This window comes from Elephantulus edwardii, unplaced genomic scaffold, assembly GCF_000299155.1.
Source record: "Elephantulus edwardii isolate Elephantulus edwardi_28Jun2011 unplaced genomic scaffold, EleEdw1.0 scaffold00157, whole genome shotgun sequence".
NCBI classification, from domain to species: domain Eukaryota; kingdom Metazoa; phylum Chordata; class Mammalia; order Macroscelidea; family Macroscelididae; genus Elephantulus; species Elephantulus edwardii.
The window spans coordinates 1,417,932-1,436,767 of record NW_006399907.1 but is presented as its reverse complement, the minus strand read 5'-3'; the positions used below and the strand labels follow the sequence as shown (position 1 = coordinate 1,436,767).

General features: G+C 36.4%; 1 protein-coding gene across 1 annotated transcript in view; it reads left to right on the top strand.

Annotated features, from left to right (window-relative positions):
- Positions 1-18,836, top strand: part of ITPR2 (inositol 1,4,5-trisphosphate receptor, type 2) — a 732,333-nt gene that overhangs the window by 499,188 nt on the left and 214,309 nt on the right. Inside the window, exons 42-45 of the mRNA XM_006895058.1 lie at positions 911-1,111; positions 6,094-6,204; positions 10,570-10,665; positions 13,578-13,700. Coding sequence (XP_006895120.1) covers positions 911-1,111; positions 6,094-6,204; positions 10,570-10,665; positions 13,578-13,700 — 531 coding nt within the window. The remainder of the gene's footprint in view (positions 1-910; positions 1,112-6,093; positions 6,205-10,569; positions 10,666-13,577; positions 13,701-18,836) is intronic.

The window sequence follows — 18,836 nt, the reverse complement described above, 5'->3', positions numbered from 1 at the left end:
TTTCTTTTTCTTTTTGCCCATTTTTCCAGGTGTGTCACACCCCAAAAATCACTGTTAGCACTCTATGTTTCCTTCTAGGTTTTTATGTACTTATAAGTGTATAAAGTTTATACAGTTATGCTTTTAAAAACAAAACACACAAATTTGGACTGCGACTGTACATGGTGTTTCTAACTTATGTTTTTCATTTATTATATGTATCTTTAATACATTGCTTAGCATTGTTTGTATTTCTATCATGTGGAGGTACCTTATTTTATAGTTTTTATAGTTTCTTGTACTCCAATATGTGTGATCATTTAACAAAACATGTGGTGGTGGGCATATATAGTTTCCAGTTTTTGCTGTTACAGGCAATGTGTAGTGAACACTTTTGTGTTCCTATAGACATCTATAGTATCAAAACTAACTTTCTAGGACAGGAAATATATGCAAACTGAAATTTCTAGTAGAGACTTTTGAGTTGCCTTCCAAAATAGTTCTATCACTTGTCCTCAATGAACAATGATGCTGCACCATTTATTTATAAGGAACAATTTATTTAAAAACATGGCTGCTTCTTTCCATAAAGAACCTCTTCATTCTACTTTCTTTTGTCCTTTCCCCTTCCTTAATGCCCACTATATTTATTTTCTGTATATAATTTCAAAAAAGAAAGATTCAGAAATTTTTGTGATTAATCATCCTGATACATAAAGATGCTTGCAGAAAAGCCGAGGAGACTTTTCTTCTTTAAACCTAAGGGAAATTTAATAAATGTTAACACTTTCTTAATAAAGAACAATTCCATTCACTGCTACCATGGGGATCTTTCTGACTTGAGCAAAAACACACACAGAGAGAACTAAAACAATGATTACAGTGTTTAAGACTTTTTTAACCCCTTGTGTGTGTTTTGTTTTGCCCACAGAACTTCTTGAGGAATCAAAACAACAAAACAAATTACAACCTGGTCTGTGAGACACTTCAGTTCTTGGACTGCATCTGTGGAAGCACAACTGGTGGCCTGGGCCTGTTGGGCCTCTACATCAATGAGAAGAATGTAGCTCTGGTCAATCAGACCCTGGAGAGCTTAACTGAGTACTGCCAAGGTCCATGCCATGAAAACCAGGTAACTGTGAAAGAGCTCTTCACGCAAAAGTATTCATGACTAATTTATTAGCAAATGGATGGAGTTGGTGAAAGAATAAACTTTTGTGTGCATTTGAAGAAACCTCTTTGCTTTGCCAGATATGTTTACTTTCATACCAAAATATACAAAGACCGAATTATAAACTAGTGAACACTGTGCCATGTTTTTAATTTAATTTTATTGCAAAAGAAAATTCCCATGAAAATATGCAAGATAAAGATCAGCCTTATTGAAAAGAGTAAATTCTGTTCCTTCACCGTTGTTCAACTTTTATCTTTAGTGGATCCTTCCAGGATTTGTAGAATAAACTCCCTTTGGCTCCCTAGGACCCACAGGAGTGGGTGGTTTATATTATCTCCTTTGTGTTCACAGTAAACTTTTGAAGTAGATATTATTGCTTCCCTTTTACTATTGAATAGTCTCAGACTTAAAGATTAAAGTATTTTAGTAAGCATCTCAAAGTGATGGAGTCCGTAAATGGTAGAGGTGTACTTAAAACTCAGGTCTTTTGATTCTGAGTCAGAGCACTGGTAAATACAGTGCTCTTTTCACTGTTTCACATTTTCCAGGGAAAAGTTTCTGTTCATTCATACAGAATTTTTGCCTCTGATTCCCTTTTCCTGAATTGTAAGAATGCACTGTGAGAAGTTGAAGACAATATTTGGGGCAGTAAAAGCAAGTGATGGATCACCTTGGAACATACTAATTGACTATTCAACATTATAGGTCATAAGTGTAGATATATACCTAGAAGAAAAAGATTTTCAAAGCACAAATTTTTTTTCAAACATTCTTAAACTTCATCTTGGAGAAAATAGGAATGCTAGACATAGGCAAAAATGAGAGCAGTTTACATATAACACATTACAAGAGTTTGCCAATTTTATCATAATTTCTTTATATTATTATATTTCAATCTCTGAAAGCAGTAATACCAGAAACCTCTAACTTTTGTTTTAAAGTTAAGTAAAAATATTAAAAAATACACAAATTCTTTTATTACTAATGAAATAATATCTATATTTGCATGTTCCATTATTTTTCATTATTCTATGAAAATTCTTTTTGTACACTCGTATTGTCTTGAAAATTATTTACTAAGACAGGTAAGCTTAACAGTAAAATGCAATTGTATGAACCACATATTTTGAAAAATGTGTAAAATGAGGCTACTTCCTTCTGAACTGGGGCAGTGCTGGGAGCTTATGTTGGTTTCCTGTAAGGTCTGAAGGACGAGCAACATTTTCACGTATTCTTGGGCAGTTGCTCATGAGATGGTGGTGAGGCAGTTTATTTTAAATTTCTGAAAAAGTTAAAAAAAAAGAAAGAAAATGTGTAAAAAGGGAAAAAATTAGCAAGCCGATTCCAGAGACATCGGTGGAGAGATTTGCTCTAAGTGTGGCAGACATCTTAATGAGCACAGGAACCTCAGGAAATGCAGAAGCTATGTGGAAACACCTTCTTCTGTGTCAAGGAAATAAAAATTTCCTGGTACAAATGGAGAGAAAAGGCTTTTTTTTTTCTGGAAAAAAAAGTGGTTATTTCAGAGATATCTTGATTTTTCTCTTTAAAGCTTAACCCATCCGGGTATTGACTTTTCAATCCTCTTTACACCCAATGCTACATTGTAAAAAGTTGTTTCACAAATCCCAGACCATATATTTCTGATTTCTAAGTCTAAAAAATAAGTTTATAGCCCTTGTACATTGAAAAATCCTCAAAAATGCAACTAACCAAACCAAAACTAAAATTTTAAAAGCTTAAACAATAAAACCCCCCAGCTCAACCCACTGCCATCAGGTTGAGTCAAACAGAGTAGAACTATCCCTTAGGATTTCAAAGGCTGTACACAACCCTGCTTGCTGAAACTAAGGGGATCCTGAAGCGCTCCCGCAGAGGGTCGAGGATTTCATCCTTCAATATGGATTGAAGCTCATCATCAAGAAAACAAAGATTTTACCATTGCGTTGATTGGCAGCAGCATGATAGTCTGTGAACAGATTGAGATTGTTCACAACTTTGGTTTGCTTGGCTCCACAATCAACACTCTTGGCACCAGCAACCAGGAAATTAAAAGACGAATTGCACTGGGAAAGTCTTGCTGTCAGAGATCTCTCCAAAGTACTGAAGAGCAATGATGTCAGTCTGGAGACTAAGGTGCATCTGATATAGGCCATGGTCTTTGCAATTACTTCCCAGGCATCAGAAAACTGGACAGTGACTAGGAATGATAGAAGGAGAATTGATGCCTTTGAGCTGTGGTGCTGGAGACGAGTTATTAATTATACCATGGACTGTTAGGTCAAGAAACAAGTTCACTCTGGAGAGGGTGAAACCAGGCTGTTCTTTGGAGGCAAGAATTCTGAAGCTTTGTCTGACATAGTTTTGACATGTTGGAAGATGGGATCAGTCCTTGGAGAGGGACGTCATGCTTGGGAGGGTGGAGGGACAGCACAGGGAGAAAAACCCCCTCAATAAGATGAATTGATTCAGTAACTCGAGTAATGGGGATAGATGTGTCAGAGACAATAAGATTGGTACAGGATAGAGCAAGGTGTAGGGCTGTTGTACATAGGGTCATTATGAGTCACAGTCAACTCAACGGCACATAACAATAGCAATAAACAAATCTTTAGGGAAGGAATTTCTCCAACAGAGCAGATGTTGGATTCAAATTGAGCACTGCATGGTTGAAAATCAGGAAAGGTGTGTGCCATGCGTTTCAATATTGTATCCTTTCTCCATACCTATTTAATCTGTATGCTGAGCAAATTATTTGAGAAGCCAGACTATATACAGAAGACTGTGGCATCAGAATTGGAAGAAGATTCGTCAATAATTCATGTCAAGCATATCACAGAACCTTGCTTGCTGAGAGTGAAGGGAATTTCAAACACCTGCTACGGAAAATGAAAGACTTCATTATGGACGTCATCTGAGCATCAAGAAAATTTAAAAAAAAAATCACCACTGGGTCAACATGCAACAACATGATGCATGGAGAAAGGTTGGAGTTGTCAATGATTTACACTGCTTGGATCTGCTGTCATCACCCTTGGTAGCAGAAGTAAAAAAATTAAAAGACAGTTGCATTGGTGAAATCTGCTGCCTTGGATCTCTTTATAGTGCTAAAGAGCAAGCATGTGTGTTTAAAGACTAAGGTGCACCTGATCCAAGCCTTGGTCTTTTTAGTTGTTTCCTATGCATCTTAAATCTGGACAGAGGAATGGATGCCTTTGAGCTGTGATGTTGGAGAAGAGTACTGAATATCCCAGGGGCTGCCAAAAGAAGAAACAAGTAGGTCCTGGAGGAAGTGTAACCAGGGTGCTCCTTGGAGACAAGAGAGTGGAACTTTTACTTACTTTGAGTATGTTATCTGGAGATAACAGAATTTGGAAAAAGAGATTCTAGGAAAGGTGTAAGGTCATAGAAAGAGATGAAGGTTCGTTACAAGGTAGATTGACCCAGTGAGTAGCACAGTGAGCTGGAGCATGGTAGACATCGTGAAGATGCTGCAGGCTAGGGTAAGGTTCAGATCTGTCATTCATAATGTTGCTATGAGTTCCAGAAGTGCACGGTTCAAATCCACCAGATGCTCTGCTGGAGAAGGAAGGACAATCTCCTCCAGTACTAGTCAGATCCAATTTGACAGTACACACGCAAAAAAATAATAAAATTAAATAAAAAATTTTTAAAAAAAGGTTGCTATGAGTCATTGACTTGATGGCACCCAACAACAACAACACCTGTCCTGTTAACAGCTTACTGCTTAATGTGCTGCACCACCAGGATGCTCTAGTGGTATGCAATAGAGCTTAACCTTCAAAATACCTATATTTATCTTTCAGGATGTTTTATAAAGTTTATACCAATAAAGGATCGTTTGATAATCATTAAAGAAATGCTGGTGGAGCAGTACTTTAGTGCTTATCTAGCAAGCAGAAGGTTGGTGGTTTCAACTCAACAGCTGGTCCTGTGGAGAAAGAGGTGGCAGCTTGCCCTCTTAAAGATTTATAGCCTTAGAAATCTTAAAAAGATTTACAGCCACAGGACAATCTAGTCTGCCCTGTAGCTCTGACTCCTCCAGTGAATCAGAGTTAACTTCACAGCAATGAGTTGTTTATTTTTTTTTTTTTTTCATATTAGTCCCCTTGTTGTTACGTGGCAGGAAGAATCAGTCACCTTAGATTTAAGAAATCTGCTGAACTTTTCCCTCAACCACCACAATTAGCAATGTATTCCCAGAACAGCATGAGACTCCCAGCTCCCTTGCCTTTGCTCCCACCCAGTGCAGCAGCTTGGCCTTTTGCTCTTTTAAGATTAAGGAACTTCCGTGTTAAAATATCCTTACAAGGAGAGTTTACATGCAAGGCTCTGAAATAAGGACAAAACCAAACCAAACAAGGGCACATTGCTGTCAAGTCTGGATTGATTGATTGATAGCTGCCTCTCCAGCCATTTCTCAGAGGCTATAGATCACATGGGAGGAAATTGCCCATCTTTCTCCCATGGGGAAGCTGGTGAATTTGAACTACGTGCCTTTGGGGTGGCAGAGCAACTCCTTATCTGCTAGGCCAGCACATTTTTGTGAAAAAGAATGCTGTCTTAGCCAGGAGAGATTAGATTTTAAAATTTTAAATTTAAGATACTGTTCTAGTGAAACATAATAAATATATACTCAAATAGAAGAACATTTAGGTTAGCACAATTTTTTAAAAAATCCTAGAAATATGATTTCTGTTCACAGAAACTCAATCTCCTAGTGTTCTATTCACAACGTAATTTCATCAATATTGGCAACTAACTGGCAGGCATGACCCAATGCATAAGTCAGATGACAAAGTTAAATCTTAACTGTGTTTTAAAAGTCAAGAAACGGAAATGATTTTATTTTATAGAATGATTCCTAGTGCTGTTACAATGTGACTGGAAGGTTATTTGACAAATCCTTTGTCTTCTAGACTTGTATTGCTACTCATGAATCTAATGGGATTGACATCATCATTGCTTTGATTCTCAATGACATAAACCCGCTTGGTAAATACCGAATGGACCTGGTTCTCCAATTAAAGGTAAACCCAATATTCGGTGAGAAAATTGTCTGTTCTTTACATAAAACTTCAAGGAGTCCTGATGGCACAGTGAGTAGGCGCTGGGCTGCCAGCAGAAAGACTGGCAGTTTTAATCCACATGGGAGCCCAGCAAACTCCTTCTCTCCGGGTGTGGTTTGGCTCTGTCACATGGGCTCACTTTTGATGGAAAGTGACTCACCAGACCCAACAATAGCATAAAACTTCCTTCTCAGAGTTAACTCTCCATCTTCATCTAGCTTTGAAAAAAAATCAATAAATCCTGATATTAATATATATTTTAAGGGATAGATTGATAGAACTGGATAATGAAAACATGGGGGGACACCCCAGTAAAATCCTCATCATCCTTGAGTAGATCTGACTTTATCCTCTACCTCATTGCCTTCGAGTCAGAACCAAATCATAGCTGACCCTCCAGTGGGTTTCCAAGGCTTTGTACTGCATGGGAGGAAATTGCTCACTTTATGCCTAGGAGCTGCTGGTGAGAGGCAAGGCCGCTGGGTTAGCGGTTCAGCTCCCCATGGACTCTGCCACCAGAGCTCCTTGGCCTCCAAGGGACCCTGACTAGCAGAACAGACCTGCTCCATAAGGTTTCCTAGCTAGCATTTTTATGGACACAGACGGCCATATCTTTCTCCTACGGGGCTGCTGGTGTGTTTGAACTACCAGTCTTTCATTTAGCAAGTAAATACTTAGCCATTGAGTCACTAGGGGCTCCTAGTGAATGTAAATTGCTGATAAAATAACAAATAAGATTTGAGATATTGTTCAGTTGGAGGATACTTTATGGAAAGTTTTTTCTAGCAGCCATTTTAAATTTCACTGTTTCTGGCTTTTACTTTATATGTTTCATTATGCAGAGAAACAAAAAGTGCTGAACAGACACTCTATGAGATATTTTTAATTTACCTTGACTACAGAATTCTACCTTGCAAGTCACAATTAATGAGACAATGTGTAAGGAGTGCTGTATTTTCATTTTACAGCTCGCTCTTTCTAAAAGTTCTTCTCCTTTACATTACAATCTTATTTTCTCCTCAAATATTAAACCATTTTCACACTCCCGTTGAGAGGTTCCTTTCAAGCAAGGCTTGTGCGTGCTTCCTGGCAATTCCATTTATCAGAGCTCAGGAGTACAATGGCATTTTAAAAATTTATTTCATCTGATAGTTCAAATGGAAACAAATTGAATGTACACAGTAAACTATAGAAATTCCAAATAGTAAGGCAGGTATTCAATTGAGATGAATTATTAAAGACAACATTATCATATTTAATGTTAAACAGGTACAAATAAAATATATATATTTGATTAAATATAATTTCCTATAAAAATAAGTATACTCAGTTTCATGGAAAATAAAATTTAATTTAACCCTGTACAAGTAAATTTATAGCCAAGAAGAATAAGTAAGATATTTTATGATTCTGTCTCTGGATGTAGATTTCTTTGTATAATGGGTTACAGGTAAGCTCTACTTACGTGAATATTGGGTATTTATTTGTAAGCACATATTTCTACAGCTAAACATGATAAATTTTTTGATTGTTTGAAGGTATGACATGTATAAATTTTGAATCTTTCCATCCTTAATCCTTATGTCTTTTACCTCTTGAACCTTATGCTTCAGTTAATGAAATCAGAAGTTTTATATGCTAGCTTAATTTAGGCAAATAGAAGAATTTTTCTATTTCACCTTAAATTCATCTTTATTGTAATTTATAAACTATGTATGAAAGACTTGGTTGTTAGTATATGAAGGCTTTTATTAAAGACTATCCTTTAAATCTCATGTTAATGAATATCATTTAATAGAGAAAATACTACATTATAATTTTAAAATAAAATAGAGACATATATTATTAGGAGTCCAGTCCTATGTATAAAGAAATGATGAACTGTTACTTCTTAGTACAAAAAGATTTCTACTTAATCAAATATAAACATTTTAAAAGCTTGATTTACATTTTTATTTAAGAATAGTCGATATACCTTTTAGAAATGTAACAATGTAAAACAAGATTTACCTAAGATTTTAAATATATATTTTTAACTTTAAAAATTTAATTATTCCTACTTAAAAAATGAGTTGACTATCCCTTTTCTAACAGTTTATGAGGTGATAGATAGATTCAGTATATGAACATTTTTTATTACATTTATTGGAAAATTTATAGGGTGTTTTAAGATGAGTAGGGTGCTTTAAGACATTTAGTTCTCAGAATGTTACAGAGATATATTCACTTCACTAGTTTTGCTTCATATCATTCATATGTAAGTTAAATTTTTAACTATTTCTAACTTATGGGAGAAAGATAGGCAGTCTCCTTCCATAAGATTAACCACCTCTGAAAACCCAGTGGAGGGTCAGGTATGTGTCATTCCAATTCAATGGCACATAACAACAACAACAACAACAACAACAAGAAAATTTATGTACATTTAACTCTATATACTTAGTATGATATTTTATTAATTGTTCTGGGTATATATCTTGCCCGGTACTTTTTATTTTCATAATCTGTGAATATGAAGTGCTGAATTTATAAATAAACACATTTTAATTTCCTTTTTAAAAAGAATCCCTCTCCCTTTGGAAGTCACTTTTCTACAAATACTGACTTTTGTACTTGATTTCTTAGTATATGTATAGCTGCTTGTACTTTCAAATTGGTTCAGATTTCAGAAGATCATTTACAATATTTCTATTCTTCCAACATAGTATTAAAAAGAAGATTGACTAGAAGAAAGAAAATGCCAGATTGCCAACAGCGTTCTGAAATTGGGTCTATTTTTAAGCTATTATGTATTGAGCCTGGTGAGCATGCTTCATTAGAGAGCACTGTTAGTGTTACCAGGTCATATGCTTTGAATTCTGCGAGGGTCAGTTCAGATCACTCTACGAATTTAAACTCTTCATTAATCCTGGAGATGTATTACCATTTATAATGCTGTTTTTAAGGAGATACTTGATTTTAGTAAAGAATATTAGGAGTAGCACAAATCAATAAAAGATAAAAATGAACCAGAAAAAAAACTCTTTCCCCCCCATAACACTAAACTCTTTTCATAATAGTTATTGGTATCATTGCATCACATCGTCATGTTACTGATGTTAGTCATTTAAAAAAATACTCTTTAAGCTGTACCTTTGGAAGAAAAAATATAGTTGTATAGAATTTGGTGTAAAAAATACTGAGCTGAATTAATGTGCACAACCTTAACTAAATGTGTGCTGTGATGTCTAAGTAGAATAAACAGCTGAATCAAGTTAATATTTCATCCTGTGAGAAAGATGTTAACACAGAGGCACTTGGAAACACATTGCCACCATGTTGAACTATTTTCTTTTGTGCTCCTATCAAAGATTTTGTGTTGAGATTCCTATCTAAATGAGTATCACATAAACAGTACAATACAGCTCCTGTGTATTTTTCACAGCTTGCAATTTTGCCAAAATTCTGTGGTAGCCAATATATTGAAAACACAGTTTCAGGAAACACCTTTCAAGATGCTTAGCTTTGCGTGTAAGGTTTTCTTAACTCCCTGGTTCCCTTTATAAATTGTAAATTGACTGCCTGAGACACTATTTTTATCTATGAAATATCCATAGGTAAAAATGTTTGTGGCAAATAGGATGTTCATAGGCCATATTAGAACTCTTTAAAGAGGAATATTTTTATTCAATCTAAGTTCTTTTCATTCCCTATTAAGCAAAAATAAAAAGTAATAGTATTCCACACCCTAGATGGTAAACATTTTCAAATACAGTATGACCTAGAGAAAGTGGTAAAATAGTAAGAAATAAACTTCTATTTTATTCTTGAAATTAACTCAAATTCAGAATTTTCTAGATTATTTCTTACCGATCATTACTAAAATTTATTTAGAAGTGTTAATTTGTCAAAGTATATTAGTGTTTAATACTAAAATCAATTATGTTAAGGTCTTTAAACTATATAATGAAACATTTATATATCCTTGATACATGTTCATCATACTAGCTTGTTAAAACATATTCATAATGTAATTTTTTAAGTTACGGTGAAAGAAAATAGGCTTATATTTTAACATATTATGTGAAAAATTAATTGCATTTAAATTGCCTTTTTCCATTATTTAAACATAACCCCTTAATAGATTTCACATGACTCATTATTTTTATTTTATGTTGACAATAAAGCAAAATATTTGGTTTTAAAATGTTAATAAAAAATCATTTAAAATTCTAATTTGAAGAAAAAATGGTAGGGGTTATCTGAGTTAAAAATGAAAGCAAAGATCAGTCGTTAATCCATTAAATAGACATTACATTTGCATTAACTCCTTTTTTCTGTGTCTAGAACAATGCCTCCAAGCTTTTGCTGGCCATTATGGAGAGCAGACATGACAGTGAGAATGCAGAAAGAATCCTTTTTAACATGAGGCCCAGAGAACTGGTAAGCGTGCTCCTGAACGCTGTGGAGCTTAAAAGGACAAGTTTATGGAATAGGTTTCAGAAAAATATCTACTGACTTTTACTCTTTTTACCAAGGTGTAATGATATATCATGACCCCCCACTATGAATACAGAAAGCTCCATAATGCAAAGGCCTACGTGATTTGAGTCCTGATAACTTCATTAGTTTTATTCCCTCCAAGCATCTGTCTTAGCCAATTGCCACACTCCACAAAACTATCTGTAAATTTTTTCCCCTGAAAACAAACTTGCTTTACTTTAATGGTACATCTGAACATACCAGGAAGATGTGTAAATACACACACACACACACACACACACACACACACACATCTCTTTTATAGCATTAAAAATTATTGCTGCCTTCTTCCTTCTGGAAAATAAATTTAAAATGAAATTTTAGCCTAGGTCTTGTCAATGAAATGCCATGCAATACATGGTTTAGAGGAAATTGTTCAGAGTTTTTATAGATTCTAGAGAAATAACTAGTGTGTCTTTCCTGTTTATTTCCTCTTCACTCATGCCATACAGAGTATGAAGTAGTATGTTGTTATATGCTAGGCTCTGAATCTTCCTCTGCCCTTTGTCAACATTACCATCTTTGACACACTTGACCTCATTTCCACAGTTCCTGTGTCAGTTCATCACATCCAGGATCTTCTTCTCCTGGGGTGATGTTCTACCCTTCTTAGCATGATGTCCTGTTCTAAAGCTTATCCCTGATAACATGCACAAAGTACATAAGGCGGAACTTCAAAATCCTTGCTTCCAAGGAGCCAGCCTGGTTTCATAGCCAGGCTTTTCATGGGAGCATACTTCAACCACATAGTCCAATGGTACTAATTCCATTCACATCAGTACTAATGTTGTGAGTATACTGGGGAAATAGAAAAGACCGGAACCCCACTGGCTTGCTCTGTCTTTACTGGTGAAGAATGGGATTGAAGAGAATAAGTAAGGAGATGGTAAGATGTGGTTCTATTTAGCATCTACTTCCTAAACAACATGCCTCTGGAAACTATGAACTTTGATAAATGTTGATAGTTATAGAAAGGCTTCAGACCTTTTGTTCATAGGGTCACTCACTATGAATCATGCCTGATTCAGAGGCAATCAACAGAAACAAGAATGTGTACTGTGTGCAGAGTAGTTCATTAAGAGGATTGAGAGATTATGGTATATCCACACAATGAAATACTGTGTAGCACGCAGGAGCAATAACTTTGTAAATTATTACCTAGCTTGGGAGGGACTGGAGAGTATTATGCTGAGTGAACTAACTCAGTCCCACAAGGATAAATATTTTGTAAAACCGTTATTGTAAAATGAGTATAAGGATCCAGGAGGGGCAAGAGACGCTGGAAGTAGAGGGATGTGGATGTGCAGGGGTCAGGAGCATTAATCATTGGTTGTATAATTTGATGGATGGGGGTGTGAGGGAAATTGAAAGAATTTGTTCGAATTTGTATTCAAATTTTTAAATAAACTAGTAGAAAAAAAATAAAGTACATGAAAGAAAAAAAAAGTAGTTCATTAAGAGAAGCAATATTCCCTATCTTTATGGTAAAATGGAGCAACAAGTTACGTATTTGTCAACACTGGTGAGAAAATAGCACTCTATTTTGTTGTCATTGTTTTTATGTGCCATCGAGTTGCCTGCAACTTATAGCATCCCTACGCACAATAGCTCTGAACTCTGTCCTATTCTGAGCTAATCTCACTGTCTCCGACACATCTGCCCCTGTGATCCCAGTTACTGTGTCAATCCATCTTATCCAGTGTCTTCCTTTTCTGCATTGTCCCTCCACCCTTCCAAGCATGATACCCTTCTCTAACCTACAGCACCTTTCCCCTGTTCTTCCTCAAATCCCTCCATCAACCTCTTGCCTGAGTTAGGTGCTTGTTCAAAGCTTCTTCGGCACCTTACATGTAGCCTTGCCATAGTGCTGAACATACTTTCTCTGCTTTTGCCTCTGTACTTTCTGTCTTTTCTATTAGACAGTAAGTTCTTTGAGAGCTAATACTGTGTTAGATCCTCAATGCCCTGTACAATGTCTACTGTTACCTGAGGGATACTTAGTAAATTATGGATGCACTTTAGTCTTCCATGTCTCCTAATGTAAAGTGAGGAAGGAACTTAACTGGACTCACCTTAATTTTAGTGGCGAAATCATTTAGTGCAGAACTTCAAGGGTACTAACATTCAATTTAGTGCAGGTACATTCATGCAATGGAATACTATGTTGCTCTAATGTAACGTGGAAGAGACTAGAGACCATTGTGCTTAGTGGAATTACTCAGTTACATAAAGGACAAATACTACATGAGACCATTTTTGTGAAAATGAATGGATATAACTGTGCAAGATGTTATAAATGTTTGGAAGAGAAGGGAGAGAGGGAGATGAGAGTGGGAAATTGGAAAAGAGAGAAATCATTAGGATAGGAGAGGTTAGTAGGCAGGTGAGAGTGCTGAAGGAATAGGAAAAATTCAGTGGAAACTAGAAAAGATGAGGTAATAATAGGCATGGGCAATATGGTAAGTAATTATAAAATACAATGTATATGGATGATTGTATAAAACACAATGCACATAATTAAAACACAGTGCAAATGAATTCTTGTATGCAAACCAGTAAGAATATAAAGAGAAAAAAAGAACAACAACAAAAAAACCCACAAAGGAAAATTATAGGAAAGTGTTTCATTATGGAAAGTAAGTTATTAAGTAAAGCTGGTTTCTAGTAATTTTCATTTAGAATCATTATTTTATACGTTAGGTGTCTTGAGAAACTTCCTAGCTTTTAATTCTGTCTGATAGCCAATGTAAAATGTATCTTTTGCTGTGGTATCTCAGTTCACTTTTCAATTTTTTTTATTTTTTTTTTAATAGGTGGATGTGATGAAGAATGCTTATAACCAGGGGCTGGAATGTGATCATGGGGATGATGAGGGTGGAGATGATGGTGTTTCCCCAAAAGATGTTGGACACAATATCTACATTCTGGCCCACCAGGTATTCCACTTTACAGCTGTGTTTCTGTTTCAATATTTGTTAATACTGACATTCATGTTTTGTGTCAGTGATGCTTACTGTATTGGCAAGTTGGAGTTCTTCATTTGTGCAGATCTTACCCTTGTAGATCTGGGCCAGGTGGGAGCACAGACTCTAAAGTCTGTTTGTGCCTCCCCAGCATGTGCTAGGAGACAGCTTAAGGGAAACCATTGCTTGATGTCAGAACCTGCTTGACCAGGAGGAAAGGGAGAGTCCTTCATCAGAGCCTAAAGCATAGATAAATCATGGCAATATGCGGAAATCACAAAGAGGAGGCAAGGTTACTAAGAAAACAACATAAAATAAAGAATGAAGTCCAGAATACCAGGACAAGCTTTCAGATGACTTTTGACCTCTCTGAAGACAGTAATACAAAAGCCATCAAATTAAGTTGAAAGATTTTAACTTTTTTCCATCAATCAGCTAACAAAGGGGAGATTAAATTTTAAATTCCTTTAAAGAAATCACTTCCATTGGAAAACTCATAGAAACAGTTGCTTGAGAAGTATTCTTTGATTATACATAATGTGAAGAACAATTTTAGATTTGACAGAAAGCAGAGTACCAGAAGAATGTCTATCTGTGTTTCATTGACTATGCAAAGGCATTTGACTGTGTGGATCACAATAAATTGTGGTTAACCTTGAGGAAAATGGGAATTGCAGAACACTTGATTGTGCTTATGCAAACCCTATACTTGGACCAGGAAGCAGTCCTCACAACAGAGGAGGGAAACACTGCATGTTTCAAAATCAAGAAAGGAGTGTGTCAGGGATGCATCCTGTCTCTCTACTACCCTTTCAATGTGTGTGCAGAACTGATTGTTTTGGAAGCAGGGCTTTATGAAGAGGAATGTGGCATCAGGATTGGAGGAAGACTCAACAACAACCAACATTATGCAGATGACACAACCTTGGTTGCTGAAACTGAAGAAGACCTGAAGATTTTGCTGCAGGAAGTCAAGAAGTGTCGTCTTCAATATGCATTGAAGCTCAACATCAGGAAGACAAAGATTCCACCACTGGGCCACCTGACAGCACCATGATAGTTGGAAAAGATATTGAAGTTGTTAACAATTACAGCTTGCTCAGCTCCAAAATCAACACTCTTCATACCAGCAGTCAGGAAATAAAAAAATGAATTGCATTGGGAAAATCTGCTTCCAGGCACTACTCCAGAGTGCTGAACAGCAAGGATGTCAGTCTAGAGACTAAGATGTGCCTAATCCAGGCCATCGTCTTCACAATTACTTGTTCTGCTTCAGAAAGCTGAACAATGAAGATGACAGAATAATCAATGCCTCCAAGTTGTGGTGCTGGAGAAGAGTCGTGGACTGTCAAGAAAACAAATAGGTCTGTCATGGAGAGGGTGAAACCAAGTTTCTTCTTGGAGGCTAGAATTTTGAAATTCTGTCTCACATACTTTGGGCCCATGGCCAGGAGAGACTGATCCTTGGAGAAGGACATCATTCTCAGAAAGGTAGAGGGACAGTGCAGGAGAGGAAGACCCCAGATGAGATGGACTGATACAGTAAGTAGGGCAGTCGAGGTTGGTGTGTTGGATTTAGTGAGACTGATTTAGTATAAGGAAGGGTTAAGAGCTACTGTAGATAAGTTTGCTATGGGTCACAAGTGACTCAGTGACACATACAACAACAAAAAAATTATAAGTTGTATAATGTTTGGTTGATTGTTTTTTATTTAAGCCTCTCATTTAGAGTCAACAGGACCTGGTGCAAGGCCCTTGTATTTAAAAGTCGATTGGGCCCAAGATCCTGTGTCTCTCACGCCTAGTGTTACTATATTTTGGCAAATCATTCTTCTAAGTGATACAACACTGGTCTGTCCATTTGCTGTACAGAGGTAACCTGGGGTTGCTGTGGTGCTGAACCCTGTGCCACTGGTGTGTCAAATGCTATAATGGTTACCCATGGTGAGCAGTGTTTAGTGGAGCTCCCAGAGTGAGACAGGCTTGAAAGCGAGAGAGGCACCCACTTCCTAAACAGTATATCTCTGGAAATTCTATGAACTTAGAGAAACTATGATAGTTATAGAACAGTTCATCAGGGCGTTATGAGTCTTGCTCAACTCAACAGCAGTCAACAACAACAACAATACAGATCTGTTAAAAGTTAACAATTCTACACTTAAGTATGCCAATTTGATTTTATCCCTAATACCGCTGTCTTATTGTAGAGAATAAAGTCCAAATTTTATATTTCCCCAAATCTTTTCTTCCCATTGACAACGCTTCTTCTCCTATTTCCTAGTGTATCTTGTCATTTAGTTCTCAAAGCCTTGTTAGATAGAAGGTCTGGTTTTTGATAGGCTTTGTTTGAAAAGGTTGTTCTTTAGTCTGTTCTTGCCATGCTCTCTCCTCAGTATCTCTCTGTAATGTCTGTAAATATGAATAATTTTTACAATAGTTTCAAGGAATGAGTGTATATATATATATAATCTTGTTTTGTAAAATGGTTGGACAGTTGAGAAGATGTTAGATTTCATATTGGATCAAAATGCATAAGCTATAAAGGAGAGGGCAGTAGCTGTAACTGTAACTGATGGCATTCTGACTGTGGCTGGAATGACTAGAGAGCATTTTAAGCATGAAAGCTAAGGCCCTTGTAGAAATAGTGAGCATCCTTGACCATAATTTATTAATTGGTCAATATAGTTTTTCAAACCTAAGCATTCGTTTTCATTTCTAAACTAAAATGAAAGACAAGTGGAAGGAAGTAGAAGAGAGACGCTTCACCTGTGGAGACTACACTTGGGAAAAGGGATAGTTTTAGAGTGAAAGAGAAATCAGGCAACAGCAATGGAGTTAACTAGGACACGGGTGATTAGAGGTTGAATGTGAAAGGGGGGAATCACAAGCTGAGAATTAAAATTTTAATAGAATTTTTAGTAAAATTCTATAGGTTTCTAGAAGGAATAGAGAAATATGAAGAACATAGTAATTTTTCAATAGTTAAAACCCAAGTGTTGTGGAAGGGAAAAAGCAAGCAGGGGAAATTAGGCCAGAGTGAAAAGTAACAAGTCCTAGAAGAAGGAAGTAGGGAAATAAAGCTACCCATATTTTCTTGAGTAAAAGTATGTATTGCTCTGTGTTGGAAAGTCCCCTCTGGTGCCTGAGCAGCCTCTCAGGAGGGACTGAGCAGTAGCTGTTACACACGAACTGAACAATCACATCAGCTAAGTTGGTCCCAAAACCAGTGAAGTGACAGATGTAATATGACAGATGTTCAAGCCAGACCTTTCTATATCTGAGAAAAAAAACTTTAAGAAAGCAATTTCAGTAATGAGGGGTAGCAATGAAAATATCAGTGTTAAAAAAATTTTAAATTCTTTTAAAATAATCACTTCTAAACGTATGTATACTAATTTAATTTCATCTGTAACACTCCATCTTTCAGGTCAATTCAATTATAAACAAACTTATTAGATCAGAGAATATAAATACCAAAAACAAATGAAGTTGGTCTTTGAGAATCATCAAGAGCAATGATAAAGACAGTAAGAATTGTAGATGAAAAGATGATACCATTAAAAAGGAGAAAAGCTGTATGTGGAAGAGGTTAGAGATAAAGATAACTTAAAAGTCAATGATTTTGATAGATTAGGTCTAGTAAAATGGTTGGTGAGGTGAACAGACACACTAAAAAAATTAATTGTGCAAGAAGAGAATGTTCATAAATAGTGGAAAAGTAACAAGGGAAAAAGACAGCTTACTAAGAGAAAGTGAAGAGAGAAAACAATGCATGTGAAAATTAATGGAGTAGAAGTGAAAATTTTTCAAAATCTGAAAATCAAAATGTTGAAAAAATCAGTAAATTCTAGAATAGGGAAGTTTCATTATAGAGGTTTATAAACAAAATCAAAGTCCAGGAAGGGAGAAAGTTGCACCAAATAATTAAAAGAAGAAGATTGTGAATAGAAAAACACTTTAAGTCTTATGATTAAGTTGGAGAGTTTGAACATAAATGAAAGCCTATATGGGTTTATTCAAAGAATTCATCATAGAGGTCTTAAGACACAAACCCAAAACCAACCCCCTCTGTTGAGTTCATTCAAGCTCATCCTGCCACACCACTGAGTTTTTATGACTGTAAATCTTAATGGGAGCAATCTTGTCTCATCATTCTCCAACAGAGCAGCTGGTGGATTTGAACTTCTGACCTTTTGGTGGTGGTTGTTATGTGTCCTTAAGTCAGAATTGACTCATAGCTGACCCTGCAGTGAGTTTTCAGAGGCTATGAATAGCATGAGAGAACACTGTTTATTGTCTTTCTCCTGGGGTAATTGGTGTAGGTACATCAGAGACAGTGATATTGGCTAAGAGGGCAGGACTTACAGCTTTTGTGGATAGGGTCTCTATGGATCACAGTCAACTCAATAGCACATAACAGCCACTTCCTTTGGGGTCACAGCACAACTCCTTACCAATCAGACACCAAAGCTCTCTGACCTTTTGATCAGCAGCCTGACATATAACTTATTAAGCCACTAGAGCTCCAAAGAGTGTTAAGGAATGGAAAAAATTGTGGACCAATTGTTAAATTCATGGTCAAGTACCCTTGCAACTTCTGTAGAACCTTGTTTCTTCTGTAGAACTCAATTTTGGTATCAGCTTTAACCAACACCTCCCTTATAACCAGACCCATTTTTATAATCAAGAATCCCTGGGAGATTTCTTCTTACTCCAGAAATCATCTCTTCCCTATCCAAGGCACCAGACCCAAGAGTAGAAATTAACTTTGGAAGTAGGAACCAAAGCCTCACTAATTTGAGTTCTTTGCTGACAAAACAAAAGTATTGATATGAGTGATGTTGTTGTTGTAGTTATGTGCCATCAAGTCATTTGCGACTCATAGCGACCCTGTGTACAACAGCCCTAAACCCTGCTCTATCCTGTGCCAATCGCCACTGCCTCTGACACACCCATCCCGATTACCCCAGTCACTTATCAATTCATCTCATAGAGGGTCTTTTCCTCCTGCGCCGTCCCTCCACCCTCCCAAGCATGATGTCCCTCTCCAAGGACCTGTCCCTCCTTGCAGCATGCCCAAAGTATGTCAGACGAAGCCCCAGAATCCTT